General features: G+C 42.3%; 1 protein-coding gene across 1 annotated transcript in view; it reads right to left on the bottom strand.

Moving 5' to 3' along the window:
* Positions 1 to 449: 449 nt before the first annotated feature.
* The window catches only part of LOC139717593 (kelch-like protein 38), a 77,545-nt gene continuing 56,882 nt past the window's right edge, over positions 450 to 21,112 (bottom strand). The window contains exons 3-6 of the mRNA XM_071629103.1: positions 7,067 to 8,179; positions 6,123 to 6,290; positions 3,298 to 4,305; positions 450 to 2,658 (exon numbers count right to left, since the gene is read on the bottom strand). Coding sequence (XP_071485204.1) covers positions 2,329 to 2,658; positions 3,298 to 4,305; positions 6,123 to 6,290; positions 7,067 to 8,140 — 2,580 coding nt within the window. The 5' untranslated portion in view covers positions 8,141 to 8,179 and the 3' untranslated portion in view covers positions 450 to 2,328. The remainder of the gene's footprint in view (positions 2,659 to 3,297; positions 4,306 to 6,122; positions 6,291 to 7,066; positions 8,180 to 21,112) is intronic.

Here is a 21,112-nt window from a genome sequence, read left to right as displayed (position 1 = left end):
GCAGGCTCATACATAAATGAATTGCGGCCATAACTTTCAATGATGGCAAATATGCTAGCGACAGTCATTCACCTTTCTGGATTGTCTGCTGTTTCCACGGAAGTTGAAATTTGCATTTTATGAATATCATCTCCTACACATAAAAAGGCTGACACTTGCTTCTTATTATCATTATCATTGGCATTACCATCATCATCAGCATCATCAAAACCAACTTATGCTGAGAAACCTGCCTATATGCTGATTGAGTTGCTACAATTTTGAGGCATGTGCAAGCTTCTTGCAATGCAATTTCTTTCAGCCAGTGACCATGACATACCACAGCACCCATCCCATTTCTCCTCCCCACCCCTGCCCCACCCCCACTGAAAAAAAGCTCACTGAATTACTGACCCTCCCTCTCCAACCCCCAACCCCCAACCCCAATCCTAAATACACTGTACACATAAATAGATTTTTCATTTATTCTGCTCGTTTGTATGGTACACTTGGTCAACGTTCACTTGCTTTTCATAAATACGCAACTACTCATATACAATACAGGCTAACACTTTCATACAACCACTCTAGACTCTGTTTTAAGTACATGTCATTTGTAAGTATCACACTTCACTCTCGATATCCTCGCACCATTGAGCACACATTGAATGGTTTCATTCACACTGACCTGTTGAAAGTACTTTTCAATTATTTCTTTTTTCTATTAGCACTTCACAAATGTACACAAAACTCTGCTGAATACCACTTGCAGTAGCATCTTATACAAATTCCTCTTTTTTTCCCCAGTAGTCTGACAAAGGTTGCATCGAATCACCCGACGTCGATTTAAGTACTGTGGGACTGAACGAAGCTGGACAGATCTAGAATTGGCTTGCTTAGCACTCTGAGTGCTAATTGTACAATGTACATTCACTAACACAGAGGCACCCATGTCTTGGTTTAGACAGTTTACGTCCATACAAAGTGCAACATTTTGGGTTAATGCATTCGTAGAGTAATGTTCCACAGAGGTGAGTACAGACACCTCTTGAGAATCAGATAATGTCATTATCCATGCCAATGTTTGTTGATCTGCAACCTTCATTTCCACTTCTGTACAGGTACATGTATATATCACAGTAAAGTCCAGGTTATTGTACACTTGTTGGCAATATATGATTTTGTTTGTGAATCAAACAGAACTTACGAGTTCTGATTTGTCCAAATTCTGTCTCCAATTTCTATCAATACATGAGGCATAAATGTCCAACTTATGGCTGAAAAGTAATTTGTTCACTGTTCACTGATGATGCTGGATCTGTAAATATGATATGTTTAGAATTACTATCAATAAATAGCTCCTGCTTATACTGCATGGTGAAGAGTTCACAGCGAGAAGAAACAGCATTTGCGTTTCTTCTTATTTTTCACATGATGTTACAAAATAGAGAAGCTGATTAGTGCATGATTGTTGTATCATAATGCAGACATTTTCCTTAACTCGGCATCATAATCCCTTCTGGTAGATCAGAATGCTGTCATGTGACTACGCATTGACCTATTTAGGGTGTATTCATTGATGATGAGTCCTTGCTACTGACTTGGGTGTCTTAAAATACTGCCTACCAGCACAGAGTCGCAATGCCCTAAAGATGAGAAAACTGCTTGAATTTTGTTCGGCTCTTGTTTAAAGATACGCTTCTCGGCACCGCATTGGTGTGCGTGAAAGCAAGACTATGAAATATTCTTTGCTAGACTTCAGGAAGCCCCATTTCCTACATTTGTGACTAACAAAATGCTATCAAAATATAGATTTTTTTTTTCTCTCCTTCAACCGAGCTGATTTGCAAATGACAATAAAACCATGCAAATCTGCATCACATTGCTAGATGAACTTACTTTGTTGTATGAGCACAAGTTGATCATATGAGCTTGTGACTATCTGCCCAATCTATTCACTAAAGCAAGAGATGATTAAGTTCAATAGATGATCTAACGGAAAGCAGCTGGCAGTTTATCACATGTCCATGTTTGCTCAGTGAACAAGTTTTGCTGAAGACACATAAAAATGACAAAGACTCGCACCCAAACTCCCATGGACTATACTGATGCAGTAAAAGCAAAGCCGTAGTACAGAGCAAATAAACAGACAAGATTGATGCTACTGCTAGGCTCGTTTGGGATTTGATCTCCACGGATTTGAATACACTATGAATTCTCCTATCGAAATACACCTACAACACTTTGAGGATGCTCCAGTACACCTATCCGGGGTGTAGTCCATGCCTCTATGCAAATGAGTATTTAAAGCTCCCAGCAAAGCCCCACCCTGGGGTATTGATGAGCTGCTCATCTGCTGTGGTTGGACGCTGTCTTGGGCACCCAGCTGAGGAGGGCCTTGGGGAGGCCAATGTACTTCTTGATGGTGACACAGCCATGGTGGGTCAGGGCCCGGGGCATGGGGCCCAGCACTGTCCACTCGTTGGTCTGCGGGTCAAACTGCTCCACGCTGTTGGTGGAGATGGTGAGGGCATCGTCCTCGTCGCCCACGGTCCACTGGCCGCCGATGACGTCAATCTTCTTGTTGGTTACCGTCATGGAGTATAGCTCCCTCGCGTGGCCCTCAGCATGCTGCATCTCGGCGATGGTATTCACTTCTCCCTTGTGGGGACTGTACACCTGTATCAGAGAAAGATGTTGTCATGGTAACACAACTTACTGAAATACATGAGCATTCGAGTGATGAATAACCCTGGAATCACTTTTTCACCAACTGCACAGTCAGATGAGACTAAGAAACGTCAATGCACACAGAGCTTGAAAGAAAAAATAACGAGTAATACATTATTTAAATTTGCTGACAACTGAGAATACAGCACACAGGAAACTTAATTCCATTTCTTTTCATAAGAAGTGGAACATTTAACACTCAAGGTCACCCTGCCATAAGTGCTGGTAAACAAATTAACTAAAGAGTTAAGGTTCACTGTAGTAGATCATATTCCTTACCAACCAGGAGAATTACTAAATTGCAGATATTACATGACTTCAGTTTAACATGACAAATAAACAGATATCCAAATGTATGCCAAGAACTTCAAACGTCACAAAAATTGATCAATTATGTCTTTGCTATTGACAGGTACTTTCAAAACGACATAAAATATATAGAGCATTCATGATACCAATTTTGATATGCTGAAGAGGTACAACTTTTGTGAAAACTATGTAATATCGACAAACTATTTGTCAATGGAAATGGAAGTGTCATATCAGACTCCAGATGCAAAAAATACAAAACCAGAAGGAAATAAGCACCTGCACTCTATACTCTGTCCTGCCTCCAACCAGGTAGATTTTACTCTTGAGGGTTGCGCCCACTCTTGGCTCACACGGGAGGGAGACGTCCTTGATCACTGTCCAGCAGCTCTTGTCTAGGTGAAAGCACTGCACCAGAATGTCATTTGTGTCCTCTGTGTGTCCACCAATCACGTAGAGACGACGGCTGTGCGCCGTGACAACGGGATCCACCACCCCGTATGCGAGGGACTCCGTCTGCTTCCACTGGTTGGTGCGGCGGTTGTAGCGCTCCACTTCGTGCAGGGGCTCGTTGCTGGAGTCCAGTCTCCCTCCAACAGCGTAGATCCTGTCGTGGAGGACACCAAGGCCATGACACAGCCGCGGAATGACGAGTCCGCTGCATTGCGACCACTCGTCAAACAGAGAATTGTACTTCCACGTCTCGCCCGTGATGAGCCTACTCGACTCGTTGCGTCCACCCACCACGTATACGTCATTGTTCATGGCGACGACGCGATACTCCGTCGTGCTGCCCGGATACGGCGCCAGAGGGTACCACTTGCGCCGCGCACTGTCATAGTAGCAAGTGTCCTTGATCCACGTCTGCTGCTTGTTGCGACCGCCAACGACAAACGTGACGTCGGCAAACGCCCTCCGCGGCTTCATGCGAGGGTCGGTGGTGTTGCGCCCCTCCCTGATGATCTGCTGCATCTCCATGGCTTCCAGAATGAGGAACTGGCATCCCTCATTGTCCCTGATCAGAGGTGCGGTCTTGATCCGCTCCCGTAGGGTGTCCGGCCCAATGTAAGGCAGTCTAATGCACATGAGCATGTCCGCGAGGTAACCAACTCTTTCGTCCTCTTTGAACCTGACCCACTTCATCAGGGCTTCAAAGGCCTCCTCCTCGGATCGCAGGTTAAGGTTGTCATCTCCAAGGTAGTCCAGGACTTCTTCTGCACTCAAGTGGAGGTACTGATCTTGCTTGATCACTTCAGGGAAGCACTTCAGGGCATATTTAGTGGCAGCCTGGAAGAACGAGCAGAAGCATAACATGAGATTTTAGAGATAAATTTTTAAACCAACTTCATTTTCATGCATTACACACCTCGATACAATTCAATCTCGGTTGGCCAGAAGGAGGGTGGACATCATGTACTGTAAATGTGAAAAGTTTTGAGCATATTATGGAACAACCAAAAAACATGAAAATAGAGGAACACAAATATTTTTGCTTGCTATAAAAGATTATTCCATATTTCGATTCCATGAAATTAAAAGTGTGCAAAATGCATCTTACTCGACCAAGCGTGAAAAACCATTCATGCAGAAACATCCACTTTTACAGTGATGCTTTGACGGTTTCATGATTAAACCAACACAATGAACACATGAACATTCTAAGCAAGTTTTAACTTTACAGCACCGAAACAAAGTAGCACCATTTGACTATAAAAAAGCAGGGTCTATGCTCAGTTGTTGAGAGCTTTAGAATTCCCTGCATATTAAAAGGTCCAAGACTAATCAGTATGGCACACTTGACTGTCAAAGATATTGCTCCGTCTAATTGACTAGCTTTCACTTTCCATGCTATAAATACTTAGTAATCATTCTCGGGTACGGCTGGAGAAGATTCATATGTCATGACCACATCCTTGTGGTGAAGTCATTGCAAATATCAAAGATGTGCTATGATGAATAAATGATGAGCAATAAATTGAGATTGGAGAGATCAATTTAAAATGCAGAGGGGAAAAACCAGATTGCAGATTGCAGATTGGCAGGATAGATACATTCTAGGAAGAATAAATCTCGGCAATTTCTTCACTCTTCTTTAGACAATGATTGCTACATGGGCATCCAATGAGTGTTACAGACACCATTACAAGCAGGGATACTAACTAGAAATGAAACTCACAAAAGAAGAAACAAAGAAACAGTACACTGCCAATTTTTAGCAAAGCAGCCAACATTCACGCATCAAAGTCAGGGAGATTAAAAAAAACTGCCAGGAAGATAGTCAAGAATTACAAGGAACTAAAAATGGGCAATAACAGCTCCAAGATCATGAAGGTCTTTTCTATTTTTCTGTAAGGAATCAAACAAATAGTTGCAGGAGCCTCCCGCTGCTTCAAAACAGCTCTGGCAATTATCAATTCAATTCTGCAAAGTGTTTCATAAAGACTGATTGTAAGATTGATCATACGACAGATGCCATTCTAAAAATTTACACTCAATCTGCAATTAAATGTGCTTTAAAATCAAGTGTATCTTTATGAAACAGACTTACGGTCAGAATTGATCTTACGCTCGATTCTCTGTGTTACACTCAATAAATCGAATGTAAGATCAATCATAGCTCTTTACGAAACAGGCCCCTGATACGGTAAACCTGTCAAATCATTAATGACCTCACAGCATTCTTCTATCATTATATCAGGCCACCATTCTCCTGTCCACTAAAAGTGGATCATGCTTCTTCACACTGCTGGCCGATCCCCCTCACCTTCTTCACTATACAGAAACATTTCAATAGAACATTGATAATTTTTGGAGGTTTTGAAATAATTATCTTCACTGTTATCATGCTCCTCTCCTCTCTCTTTCTGTCTATCTATCTACAAATGTATCTTCCTATCAATCTATTTATTTATCTACCTATCCATCTAATGCTAGCCCATAGCTACAGAAGAGCAGCAATTAATATATGCACGAATTATACCAGCAAGCACAAATATGCGATAATACACTATCTAGTACATTATGTACGTGTAGAACTAGGTGGCAACCAGGTGATGTGTAATGAGATACAATTCTGTGGGATACAATATCTGATGTCACTTCACCTTGTGCAGCTGCTCACAGCTGGGGTCCATGGAGGCAGTGCGCTGGATCTCCAGGCAGTTGGCCGGGTCCAGCATCCCGCGCAGGAAGTCGCTGCACTTCCGGATGGCCGAGGAGTGCTTCATCATGGAGGCAAGGCGTAGTGCTTCTTTGGCATTCTCTTCAAAGATCTGAGTATGGTTGATATCAAGATGAGGCACTTAATACGTGTTACAAAAACTTGATTTTAAGACAAATATGGATCTTAATTATCATTGGAAGCAAATACATAAAGTTATAAAAAATATAGACATTCAATATTCACTTAAATTCAAACTATTGTACTCCCCCTACTACCAAATCTCTCAGTAAAATCGTAAGGTCTTCTTATCACTATCAAAAGCACAAAAAGCATGTATACAATAAAAGGCATACTTTATGCAGCCTGAAAATGTGCAACTACAAAGTGTACATTAGCTACTTCTTATGTGTTGTCTTTGTTTTTTGTATCTTCTTTTGCATTTACACAAATCAGAATGAGAAAAGCAAGCAGTATTTTGTCACTCTTAATATTTTCAGCAATCATCAAGATCAAAAAAGAAGAAAAAAGGAATGATTAGAATGATTGATGCAAAACCACACGCATGAACCTTGAGTTGACACCATGTTCATCATACAAATTTCTCCATCGACTCTAAGCTTCGTTTTGATTTTGAGCATGGATTCATAAGGTCAAGATTTCAAAATTCCCTGAAGTGTTCTTGCTTGATTTTGGTTGCTCACACTTTATCCACTATTAAAACTGTCTTGGGCACTGTGGAACGAGCGTTACATGGAAACCATAACCTCTTCAATACATTTTCATCCAGTCACTGCTAATACATAACTTAAAATCTTCAAAGACTTGAGATTGACTGATTGATAATAGCAGAGATGAAACACTCCTCCTGCCCCTTGTTACACTGACCTCAAGTCGAGATGTGTAAGTGTAGTTCACAATCATCCTCAGGACGGAAGGAGTCACATCCTCAATGGTAACCTTTCCTGAATCTACAGTGTGGACCATCCGCTTCTCCATCAAATCGTCAATGGTTGCTATGACAACACGGTGACACAGAAGCTCCTCCTTCTCCACGCACAACCTGACATCGACAAACTTTCTGTCGTGCCGCTGGTCGTTGAGTCCGAGGAGGATTTCGTTGACGTGGTACGGTTGCTCAAAGGTGTACTCTGCCGCGAGTTTTGTGAGATCACTGGCTGACTCTCTCTTCCTGTTGTCCTGCCGTTCCAGGAATTCCAAGCACGCTTGCTCGGCCGAGTGCATGTGGAACTGGCGTGACGCTGCGAGCAGTTTTGTTGCATTTTCGTTACTGATTGTCAACTTGGCAGAGTAGATGTAATCCAGTAATAGGCGCACAATGAAAGGTTCCACAGCATCAATGATCAGCTCATCCTTGACAATGCGATCACCCTCCTCCGTGACTTCGTCTGCTAGGCTGTGCGCAAAGAACCGACTTGTGGCGGCTAGCACTACCTTGTGGCATCTGAATCTTACACTACCAACAAAAACAGTGAAGTCTGTGAACTTATCCTCCAGGCGAAACTGGTTGAGTTTATGGAGTACGTTAGCCGCGTAGTTTGGGTCATCGACCTCCTTCTGCTCGTAGGTCGACGACGTGATCGTCCACGTACTGCCGTCGGTTTTAAGACTGTCTGCAACGCTGAACTGGCTGCCGTAGCGGCTGAGGCGATAGAAATTGCCGGCCATGGATAGTCTCTTGGACAGGGATAAGGTGGAGCCAGGCGTTCTCCTGATGACAAATGACAGGTTGTTGATCGGTGTCATGTCCTGGAGGTGCCCGTTGGGAGCTGGAGGAACCGGAGACGAGCGGATGCAGTCGTCGCATGATGACGGCTCTTCCTTGATCTCCGTGAAGGGGGTGTGTGCTTCTACCTCCGGTATGTCAGGATACATGAAGTTTCCCGGCTCGTTGACAGGTGGCCGGGCCTTCTTACGACGACAACTCTGACAGCAACCCATTTTGGCGTTGAAGGCTTTACATGCTAGTCACTGGGAAATCCGAAGAGGAAAAAAGACACAGAAATGAAATGAAAGGAGTTAGTTTTGTGTAATTGGAATATAATGTGCATTAGCCATGGAGCGATCGAGGGAGACCCCTAATTCACCACACAAAGAATGAAGCAAAAATAATGGAACTACATGAATGTTATCGTCTGGTAGCTGGCTTGTTCACAGAAAATGCTCTCCTCTATATTGTTCTTGAAGAGAGACAATTATGCAAAACATTTATGTAGAATGGTCAATGTACATGCTGATATTTTGCATACACTTAGTTGCATGAATGGAAGTTCATCAGACATTCTTGTGAATTTCAAACTGTTATCTTCTCATTATCATACAAGTAACTACCAAAAAACCCCACAAATATTCAGAAGGTGTGACTTCTCAAAATAAAATTGTTAAAACACCGCTTGAAATGAGATCAAATCTGTCAATGCAGGGATGCCAAGTTCAAAAATTTTCATGACTCGGCATCTCGACGAGCAAATGTGCGCGCGAGCGAGGGTGTGGGAGGGGTTTTTCCCCCTGTGGCCTCCCACGTAGGGAGCTTTTTCTATCTTTAGCTCTTAATGGTGTGATCAGGTGCATACTTAAGCGACTATTTTTTACTTATTTTGAAAGACAAAAGGAAAATATACCTTCAATTGCAACTATCACTTTAATCTTTTGAGCTATGCTCATTATCATAGGCCCAAGATGTAGACTTTGCCCGATGCGTGAGAAAAATGGGTGCCATGCGCGAGATCGTGAGACGGCCCCTAAATGCTCGAGTCTCACGCAGAATGCGTGAGACTTGGTAGCTCTGTCAATGTGCTAGCCTTGGACAATGCATGCAAGGCAATTTTGTTTTGTTGCTTTTCTTTTCAATGTTTTTGCACATTGTTCTTTTTGTCGAGAGCCCATTCATGATATTCATGAAAAGAGAACCACATAAAATTCACCACATACACCACCTAATTTTAAATAACATCAGAGGAAGTCACTGCAACTGGTCTGAATAATTGTGGACATGAATCTGTACAGATGATGTGTAGAAAAGAAGATATACTTCACCTCTTAAAAACAAAAAGAAACAAGTAATTTCTGCATTCCATCACTTCAGTAGTGTCCAAATCATTGTCCCAGGTGTGTTTTTTTCTCTGTTGTTACTGTAGATCCTATTCACATTTAATAGACCATGAGTGGGCCCCTAACAATTACATGTAGGTCACCTATTTGGGTTTCAATTTTAATAATAGTCATGAAATACAGATCAACACCAACAGACAACACAGATGTCTGATACTGATAGTTCTGATACTAGTGATCCTCAGGTCTGTGTGATGTCTCACTAACATTAGTATGTTGGATAGGCATCATAGATCTACTTGCAATTTTTTTCACAAGAGTCAACGTAACTGATTAAAAAAGAAAGAAAGAAAGAAAGAAAGCGATTTTCAATCAGGGACCGGTGGGGTGGGGTGGGGGGGGGGGGGAACGGGGATCGGCAATTCACAGGTCTAGCTGCTAAAGAGTGTCACATGATGCTTTGAAAACGATACAAAGTTGTCTTTGCTCATTTTGAGGTTGAACAATCCTTGTTAGGAATTAAAGAAGTTGTAACAGGAAATTCAAACTCTCGGCAATACCTCGTCAATAAGCTTGGCTAGTAGTAGTATGAGTAAGATCCATTTATCAATAATATGATTGCAGATTACGTTACGTAGACAATACAAATTGTACCTAGACAAGTGTCTATATCTACCAAAGATGATTTATAAAATGCCTGGCGGATAATGCATGAAATTTCTATGGCTATGTACCGTAGTAGACTATGCACAAATGGATCTCACTATGAGAAAGAAACAACGACGACAAAAGTATCTGCATCTTTTCCGGACGTCATGGTGTGATAGATGGGTAAATCTGAGTGCAATCACTCGCAATCTCTCATTAATCAACAGATAACAAAACCTGGCGAGCAACGTCGTGTGATCTTCAACAGATGTGGACACAGGCAGCTGGGCGATGTGGTAGCGTGCGATACGCAGACAATTTTAACGGCATTCATTCACACAATCGCCAATACAGTCGCCGTACTTACTGCGATTAGACTCTAGTTAGCGGTATTTTTACTTTGATCAAAAGTTCATTACGGCGTTAGATTACGTCAATGATATTCAGCAGGCGGTTTTAGTAACAACGATGGAATGAAAGCAATCACCTCACGATCGAAAGGCCACCCACCAAGGGCAGAGCCAGTCCCTCTAGCATCCATTATCTATCCATAATATCGTGCAGGGACCGTGTGCGATATGAAAGCCTACGATATACGATCACAGGAAAGTACAATGTACGGTGCAGTATTTAGTGGCAATGAGCAATCGATCGCACGAGTTGGTCGTGTGGTGCGATGGTGGCTTTGCTGGGCAAAAAATGAGAGAGAAAATTGGCGACACACGAGATGCTGCATACGCCACACAAAATACTAGCGCACATAATCATGAATATGCATATCTATATCCTCGTCACTTGACACTTCCATACAACAAACATAAATATGGTTCGACAGACAGGGTACCTGTGCAAGTCTCAGGTGTTAGATATTTCCATGACAAGATCAGACGACAGATAACAGAAGTACAGTGGCTGTGTTTCGTTCACCTATATCCATACGATTCAACAGAGGTCACACACATGTCAACGAAGACGAACAGCAAACCTCGCCTGAATATTATAAAAGACAATGCGGTAAATTGGCACAACACATTCCCGATCAGCTGACAGAGGGACTCCGGCTGCGACGTAAACAAAGCTAGTTACAGCAGAGGTTACAGTAAGACGATTCTTTGATTTTCAAAGAAGAACCACGGCCCGGCAACGCCGCGGCATGTAAATAGCATCAGACTGAGCTGAAAGCAAATTGAAATTTCTAAGCGGTAATTTTCGCATGCTAAAGCCATCGGCATTCCTCCGAAATGACTTCGAAATTTATCTGATCGGCCGCACAGAAGTTGCTCGGCTCCGAACAGGCAGGGAATCGGTGATGTTATTGGATAACCACGGCTCCTCTGATGGCTTTTGCAAATGCGTCCGCGCGCTGCAGTCGTGTTGCAGAATTCGTATCATTATTCAACTTTGGATATCGACGTCAGCGCGACCGTAATGATAAATGAGCTCCGAATCGTTCTGCATCCTCTCTCGCTGACGATGGCACGGGAATCCACACGGGCACCCCCCCCCCCCCACCCCCACAGTCATTCGTTTGCGTACTACCAAATGGCAAACTGCGATGTGGCATGTTTAATCATTTTGTCTGATTACTCAACACACAAGTGTAGTATTATATAGTTAGATATTGATAGACCTCATTAATTCACCAAACAATTCGAGTCGCGAACAATGATTCTCCACCTCAAACCTCTGCACATTTGAACCATCGACTTCCCAGTACACTGTATATGAATGATGGGAATACTCTTGTGACGTGGTAAAAAAAGTGTTCAAACGAACTATGTCATAAGACAACTTTTTTTTTTTGGGGGGGGGGGGGGGGGCAACATGATATCCAGCGGCGCTGACTACTCTCACAAAGCGTAGTGCCTTATTTCCCCAATACAAGGACTGAATGCGACCAAATCTATCGGACCACAAAGAAGTGTAGGGCCTATCATAATATCATTATTAACACAGGGTTATCATTTAAAATTGACACTGATGTCTATAGGCCATCAATGGTAATGACAAAATATTAAATTACTTAAAGGGAAGTATCATCGGTATCAACAATAATAACAACAGAGGCATAACACAACTTTAAACATCATCGATATCAGTCCATGTGCACAAGGCAGAAACCCAGGCCAGCTAATGCTAAAAATACAGCAAGGTGACAAAGGCAGTATCATCCCAGACTCGGTGAAAAACAGTGGACATTTATCTGGTTGCAGATACGTTTCCTATTGGTATCCAGTTCAATCAGCTAGACGGAAGGAACCCTGCTTCCGATTATCACAAAACTCTGGCTTATCTCTCGAATTCGGGAAACCGCCATCACGGTCGATGGATAAACATTGCCGTTTCCGACCGTTTCGGTGCCAAAATTGGCGCAATGCGAGGAGTGAAAATACTATGACTAAATTGCAAAAGCATTTTCCCAATGCGCCATCGGTGGAAGAGTTTGACTTTTAAACAGCTGATGAAACATGAATGGATGCATTGAACCCCACCATTAGGCTGCGTTCACATAGAAGTATACTATTCGGGTATTTGGGGGCACGCGAATAGCTTGAATCGAACGATAGGATTTCCTCACACCGGTTTACACAAGGGGGCACTATTCGAAAGAACCGAATAGCTGCGAATAGTATAGCAAAGTGGGAATCGAGCTTGTTTGATTTTCTTGCAGCGTATACCGTCTCTCGTTTATGAAATAATGACAATTTTGGTCTGGATTTGCCCTTTAGCAAAAAATAAGCATAAAGATTATAGACTGATATTCTGATGCAGTTTAGAAATTGTTAATAAGATTTGCTGGGATGTAGGAGGAAGAAATCCTCACTGCATGGGATGGTGAGTTGACGGTGTGGGTGATAGTGTATTCGGTGCTCGAATAGCGAGTAGCGAATGGCGAATACCGAATACTTCTATGTGAACGCAGCCTTACCACCACCACTACTAACACCACCACAAGCACATCGAACTATGTGAGTCTGTGTGCGCGATTACAGTATTTCACGTTTTGAGTCACAAAACGTTACGTGGAAAGACATTCCACAAATGACTTTGAAAGATTGAAATCTCATTGGACACAAAATGAGACACTGATTGGATGTTCACGTTTCACATGTTTTCAAAAGAGTGATATTGATGATGCTAAAACTATCATGCATGTAAATAATGAGGTAAAGACCTTATTTTTTCTCAAGTCTCCCAATAACCTCTTAAGAAGCCTTCACTAATTGTTTTCTCAAGATTTCAATGAATCCATATGAAATATATGTAACATCTTTCGTATCATAATAAGGTATTATTATTGTGAAGCTGTAAAAAACCTAGCACTAAAAGATTGCATCCGTGTGTGCAGAACTCGTTCCCTATAAAACGACAGCGGCATGCAGAGCGCAATAGGGCAAACACAATACATTGAAATCACATACAAAATTGTGCGTTCTCGTGTAAATTTGTAAATACTGATCTGTGCCGGCTATCAAAAGCTTTTTCCCCCTCATTGCCCCCTGTAATACCAACAACTTCAATTTGTCCACGACAGCACGGCAAGCTACATAAAATACCTGTCTGGGCCGAAATTGCCATAATTTCTGCTCATTATGAACATCGCTCTATCATTGTCTATGTACACAGATTTGCATGTCGCGTTCCTCTCATTACACCAACCCCGCCCTATCCTTCTGAATCTGATGCTTGATAATTTACTTTCGGTCTACTTCCCCGTGAATTCACCATCATTTTTCCCCTTTCCCTCTCTTGCCCTCTTCTTTTTCCTTCTTTTTTTTTCAGCTCCGGCAAAGTAATTGCGGGCGCGCGAATATTGCCTATATACCTCTTAGCTTCCACTATGTTCACCCAAGTGCAATACAATGACAAAAGTACGACAGAGTTCAAGTGTAGAGAGAGGCTTCAGCGTGACACATTCAGCGTGTTCCGCTTTAAAGGTAAGAGTCACGTTCCCCACATAGGGCAACAGATTGTGGGCCGAAAATATCAAGCGCAATGCATTGACCGTTTTGTGGATATAACGTAGACTCAATCACTTGCAAATGACATGGACAGCTTCATCATTTACTATGGGCACTATAAGAGCAAAAGTACCAAGTAAATCAAATCGTAAAGATAGTGTCCGCTACTCTGTACGGTTGTTTGTGTCTCCAGTATATTGTTTGTTTGGGGTTTTTTCTTGCTCTTTCAATGCGTAAATATTACTGAGGACATATAAATGGCATAACAACGCCAAATCGATCATTCGTGTTCATATGGTAAACAACCTTACCTTTTTGTTTGCGTCGTTTGCCATACGGAGAAATGTCTCTCAAAAATCAATATTTCTCACCAGCTGGTGAACGGCTGGTATGTGGACGATGCAAGTGCATTGAATAGTTTCATCGTTCATTCGGAACACAGCCAAAACATTTTAACGGCCATGCAATTGACAAGTAGAAGTGGCATGTGTTTGACATAATTATATTATACCAGCACATTTGCTTTGACGGCATTGTTGTTTAATACACTGTGAGAAAGCACTATCCGTGGTTATGCAAAGGCCGGTGACTTGCTTATGAGCGATGTTATACTGGGGCATAATATCAATTTGCAGCAACAGGTGTGGAAAGTTGCCATGACGACGAGAAGTTCCGCCCAACTCTGACGTCATGCGAAAGCAAACGCGTACTGCTTGATTAAGTTATGATTCTTGAAAATTATCAAGGAGACATTGTCGCCATTACTCGCTACACGACATAACCTGTGCACGCTCACGTGTTTTCATCCATTCGATCGCCACTCTTTATCGCTATTTAAGGAGAACGCAGGGGTTTTTCACTAAAATTGAGCGATCACTATGTTCAGCAGCGTCTTTATAGGGTATACACTGTAGCTATCACTCGTTTAGACTTCCGGGGCTGTTTTAATTGCAGGGTTTAGCCGATGAACTGGGATCAATCCGGAGCTTAGTCAGCCGTCAGTACGTCCAGGGACAAATTCATCTCGCGGTCATTCGCAGGAAGCTCAATATTTAGAATTCGTCAGCACCAGCAAAGACAAAAAAGAGACAACAACAACAACAACGAAATCTTAATGGCATGCCGTTTTCGCAGGTTCAAAGACGAGCGTTGGAGTTATGTTTTCCAGGTCAACGAGCATGATAATGGGTCAATTTAAAGGAGGCCCTTTTCTTCCATTTTGGCTTGTTATATTTCGCTTGTATATTTGCTTATTATGCGCATCATGCGCCGATGCGGGCGTCCACAGTCCTGAAGTTGTTGATGACCCCAGAGGAGCGGTCATGGTGCATTTTTGGAGTTCCACGGCCAGGGAATGAGGACATGACTTGAAGAACAGTCTCATTATTTCAATATATTCCGTAACCTATTACCTCGCTATAATTTCAAAGAAAAAAAAGAGTAAAAAAGAAAATCAATAACCATACGTACAAATAACAATAAACCATCAGCATTTACTGACTAGTAGACCTACTATACCAATAAGGGCCTACTGCGTAAAGAGAAGCATATTTAATTTATCAAAAATTCATCACATGCCTTTATACCTGAAGGAGGCGTCTCTGCTTGAATTTTTATCCCCTGCCCCTCGAAAACAACAAAATCACAGTCACACACAGACACACGCGCGCACACACCCTAAAGATCCTAGAACAACTAAAATAAAAAGAGGGTGCAAAAACAAGAATATACATGCAAGGGGCGTTTCGGCATTCAACAAGACACCATAACAACCACGAACGCTTGACTGCTGACGAAGGCGACGATACATAGAGGAGATAAAGTTTTCACACAAAACCATGTGCCCCCTGCGAAGGTCAATCAATGTAGTAGCTTACAAGAAAACAAAATGCCTTCCCCTGCAGAAGAATCCATATGCGTTGCGAGTCCTTGTTTAATATCACACAATGTCCTTGACGTCTCACATTATTTTCCACTACAGGCTCTGATCCTGAATGCGCAAATTTCATGGAGTCGAGAAAGCGTAAATTCAATAATTGATGACGTCTATCATGAGCAGCGAACAACAACAATCACACAAGCGGGGAGGCACTACTCTGAACAAACATAAAGAGTGCATTATCAGCCATAGAATAAATTATCGAGTAGGCCTATAACAAACACAGGAGGTAAGTAATCTTCGCACGAGCACTTTGGTCCAAAAGAAACAAAATATTTCTATGATAAATCAGTTGTCCTTCAAATTCAATGTCACCAAGTACGAGCATCCTGCCATTATCGTTTTCGTCAAAATCCTGTCATAGCAAGATGTTGAATAATCATCAACAGTGCATGATGAACAAGTCAGCACATGAAGCCGACGCCTGGGAAACTAGACTAATAGGCGCCACTTTCGGATAAGTGATGACGGGCGCCGTACTCGTGCCAGTGCTGTAAAGAAACGTTCGGGAATTCAATCCAGACTCTCTTCAGCACTTGCAAGCGTGAAGTTCATGTCGGCTCCTTAAACTAAAAGTCGTTCGTAAATGGCGATCTCTTTTAGCGCCACGGGGCCACGGTCAAGTTGCTGTGCTGACAACAACAAAAAAAATGATGAAATGCAATATTTAAACCACTTCTTCTCTCGCGGGGCACTCAGACAGAGAGAGATTGATACAAGGTTAAACACCTTTTCGTTCATCACTAATTTCTCCGAAGTTTCCTCTCAGAAATGTCACAGCCCACCAAATCAAGCTGGCCTGAGAAGAGGCATTCTGCTCCAGGTCAACATCCATTCATCATAGTACGGTGACACAAAATCAGACACACAGAAAAACACACAAGATACATAAATTTTATACAACACCATGTATATATACATACACGCACAGCACACACACAAACACACACACACACACACACACACACACACACACACACAATTACACATGTACTCACAAACAGAGACAGACAGACAGACAGATGAACAGAAATATCTCAAAATTTGCGACACTAAAAGCTGAAGGTATAGTAGGAGCAGGGAGGAGGAACGCTACAATTCCATGATGACGACCGAAATAAATACTAGTTACCCGATCGGCTCCCGAGTCAGAAATGCTACAAGTCATGATTATACCCTTCACTATATCTCGATATAAACGGGAGCGGCAAATATTTAAACTGCATTCTTGATGTCACTACCACTGCATACAACGACAATAGTATTTCACAGCAGTGTGATGAGGCAATAATAATTATATTCTCCTCTATGTTTCTCGGCTGGGTTATACAAATCCAGCTGCAAAGGTCCCCGTCCTATTCCAATCGAACCAAAGAACGTTTGCGGTACGCCCATACAGAAAATACATTTTACTGACGGGCATTAATAATGATGATAAAAAAAGAAAGACCTAGCTGTTGTATGTACGACAGTGAACAGATGGGACGGTGACATAAGCATGTATATGAAATATAATGAAGAGTGTGATCACAAAATGAGCGCGACTTTGTAACATCTCACAGCAAGTCCATCGTCGGAGCAAAATAAATTTCGGGTCGCGCCATGTCCATCATGAACAGCTTCGTCAACGACGAAGCTTTCTATTGCATTGATACCTCACTTGTAACATAAGACGGAATATTCTTGAAATTATAATCAAGAATATCCCTATTTCCTTGTTACTTCTTTGTTAGTTTGATCGTTTTTTGGCAGCTTTAATTGCAAATATCTCGAAAGAACAGGAATGGAGTTACTTCCTTTTGCGATCAAACTCTTCATGCATAATCGAGCTGATTGAGTTGACTTGCTCAGATTTAGCAACTACGCTTGTGATCTCTCGTACATGCGACTAATAGCATTGCATAAAATATGATGGATAATTTATCCTCGGACAAAGACCGGCTAACATTGTCAGATTGTGTTCATAACATTCCTTTAAATTGATCTTAGAAGGATCAAAGAAATTGAAAGTTCATGACCCCTTCACTTCTTACGTAGAAAGATTATTTGCGTGACATCGGTTTTAACAGCAACGTCAGTTGACTTATCTGGCGTCACAAGCATATCCACGGGATTCCACAGAGTATTTCAAGAAACGGATACCAACAATTTGCAATCTAATTTCACCGTCTTTCTCTGATGTTTTATCTTCATGCGACCTTCCCGTCAACATTCCCGAATTCATAGAAACAACATGCTGCAATGAAAATGATCTTATAAAGATAAACTTCATACATACGTTGATACAGGTTGGATGGCGAAGGATGCAGCTGCGTGTTAAGTTGACTTAATCCGCTCGTGGTTCCCACCACATGAAACATGCGAATGAGAAGAGTTCCCGCGATCATGCGAACTTGACATTTCCTATAAAATGAGGGGAAAAAAAGTCCACCACGTCAATTAACGAGTTTGTTCGACGAGCCTGCGACTTCACAACCCAGAAAACCTCTCTGGTGAGATCACTCCAACTCCACGGGGATCAAGGAAACCACACTATTAAAGTTCTCCGCTCCGAAAACGGAAACTGTGGAACAGTCAATGTAATGTCACGTTCTGCGTCACAGTTTTGCAGACGGTTTCGACAGACGCTTACAAAGAGAAGGTGGACGCAACTCCTTTCTCCAGTAATTGAACAAGAAGACGGTAAAAAACAGCCGTGCACATTGCGAAATTCATTGTTCCACGCCCAAGTTTGCCTTAACCACAGGTGTCTTTAAAGGGGTGCTACTGTCAACCTGCTGTTTTGATGTGTGGGTAAACGAAACGCATTGAAAACTTTGTGAACGGTCAACAAAAGTTGCAGTCCGCCCACTATGGGTGTAGGCGTCAAGTTTTCGTCACACCAAGTTTGAACGAGGGAAGACGATTAGACACACGCAGTATGGAGGCCGACACGTCTCTAGCGACGATAGAAGCAGGTCTAAATGCGACATGCTGTTTGCCAACAAAACCACTACGTGACCTTTGCAGCACTGATATAACGATGGATGGAAAACCACGTTTGAGAAATAAGGACGCCTCAAAAAACAATTCCGAAACGATAACACGTTGTTTGCTTGTCACTTTAGTTTGTCTGTGCGTCTACCACTGAAGTCAAGTTCGCTGAAGCTACAACAGGATAAAAAGGAGGATAACTGACAAAAAGAAATTAGAAAACAAACTGTACAATTAGGCGGCCATTTTTGTTCATTTTACAAACACGAAAGGAAGGATCCGAGGTGTGGTCTCTGTCAGAACATAGCGGCAAAGAAAGCGAACATCTTCACATTGAGAAACGCGTTGGTGTTCCCGATGGGCGGTCTTTAAACGAGTACGAAATATAAACATGGCATTGGGCTTAATAAAAAGTGTTGTGACTCCCTGTGAGGGGAGGGGGGCAATTTATGAAGTAAAATTTAGTCCCACCTACATAGCTGTGAGAAGACTATCCTGGCCGCACGTAACTTCCGCTTCTGACAAGAGTCTCGACACGGATACTGCAAGATTGAGGGTCCTTGGTCTTACCCACTGAGCCACAACCAGTGACAACAGCTCCGACATAGTGTCGAAAGTGATACTGCGCAGTCATGTCATTGTACATAACACACTCAGACCGACTGTCAGTTTGAAGATGGAAAGTTCGTTTAGCCCATGCACTTCAACCAAAGGAAACGTTTCGAATGCATCTCATTACGTCGCCTTTAAAGTGACAATAAGAAGCCCACTTAAAATCTACATGACGTCGTTACCAATATACCGTTCCGGGAAATCACGACACTCAATCGGCTGTGACAATCTTTATGTGGCAATCTTTGAAGAGGTGTCATACACGGAAATTGACAGGATATTGTCAATATTGTCACTGTTCAGTGCAGACGAGTAGATGGTAGTACACTTTTACATCCGCTGCAAAAGTTCAAAACAAGGTTAGAACAGCCCGATAAACCGAACAGGCAGCCAATAACAACCCTCTATATACTAATGATTAACTTGCGAGAACTTCAAGTCGATGCTGTCACGTGACTCATCGACCTGACGAGGACGAGTGATAACGAAAATACTGGCTGCAATCCGAACACTTGTCCCTTTCTTCACCTGCTCTAATCAGGCGATTGCCGAAGCGATATTGGCTGGTTGAAAGATGAGGCAACTTGCCCCTAAAAGTAGCGAGCGATATATGCTACTCACTCCGCTGCCCCCTCCTTCTCCTTCTCCTTCCTCTCTCCTGTGTCACCTAACTCAATTTCCGAAGTGGATTTCGGCCAGAATCCGATTGCTTCCGGTCTCGGCAAAAGGCGCTCATCGGGAATTCCTCGGCTCTATGTGCTATCGGAAGTTGTTCACAAAGTGAGGTGGCATGTTTACCAACATGACATGTTACGTCCCACTTGCTTCTCGGCCTCCTTACGAGACTATGTCGATCAACCGTCACTGGCCGAATGGTGTTCAATGAAATCGTCCACACAGTATCTTCAACTATATGGAACACCAAACAAAAGTTTAAAGGTTCTTTTTTTTTTACTCTATATATACTGAGACATCTGTGAACAGTTATCACCATGCTATCAATCCCCTTTGAAAAAAAAAAGTTTACCGCAGCACCCTTGGCAATGAGAAAATTGAGTATGGAAAATCTTGTTCCTAATGGACTGAAATCTTGACGTTCATATTATGGTATTGCATATTCATCCATATAGCTTCATCTTCAATCAATATGAGAGACAATGATGGAAGCGTAGGCCCATGTAATTTTGCTGGATTTGTTGTTCGTTTGTTGTTGTTTTTTAAAGATATTGTACAATAGTGCCTGTATGAAAGAAGTAAAATTGGCGTGCAAGAAATCGAACGTGTCGCCACGTGTCGATCAGACCAAGGAGGTACTAGGCCTAGTACCTCCTTGATCAGACGGAGACTGACGGGTAACCCTGTTCAAATCGTGCACCTCTGCACATATAGCAGGCACTTGATGAATTGACAACACCAACTCCACTGAAGAGGTACAAAAGTGTAAATACGGTAGTTTCCAACACATTACTCTTGTCCGAATACGTGCACTAATAACCACGCTCCCTTTTCATCCATCTTCGCTAGACTTCAAAACATAGTACGTTATTCTTACATGTAAAAAAATAATACTAAGAAATCGTCTTCAAGGGGCTTACTGAGGGCGCTGCAAGTTTTGGGTTTCGTTTCTTCTGCCGCATATATCTTTAGTCAATAGGAGGAAATCCCATTGTCGTATTACCCACTTTACATGAACGTGTCGAAGACGCTGTCACACTTTATTACGTCGCT

Source organism: Diadema antillarum, unplaced genomic scaffold, assembly GCF_040938485.1.
Source record: "Diadema antillarum isolate AM-2024a unplaced genomic scaffold, OU_Dant_1.0 scf00000077, whole genome shotgun sequence".
Lineage (NCBI taxonomy): Eukaryota > Metazoa > Echinodermata > Echinoidea > Diadematoida > Diadematidae > Diadema > Diadema antillarum.
This window is presented reverse-complemented; position numbering and strand designations above follow the sequence as displayed.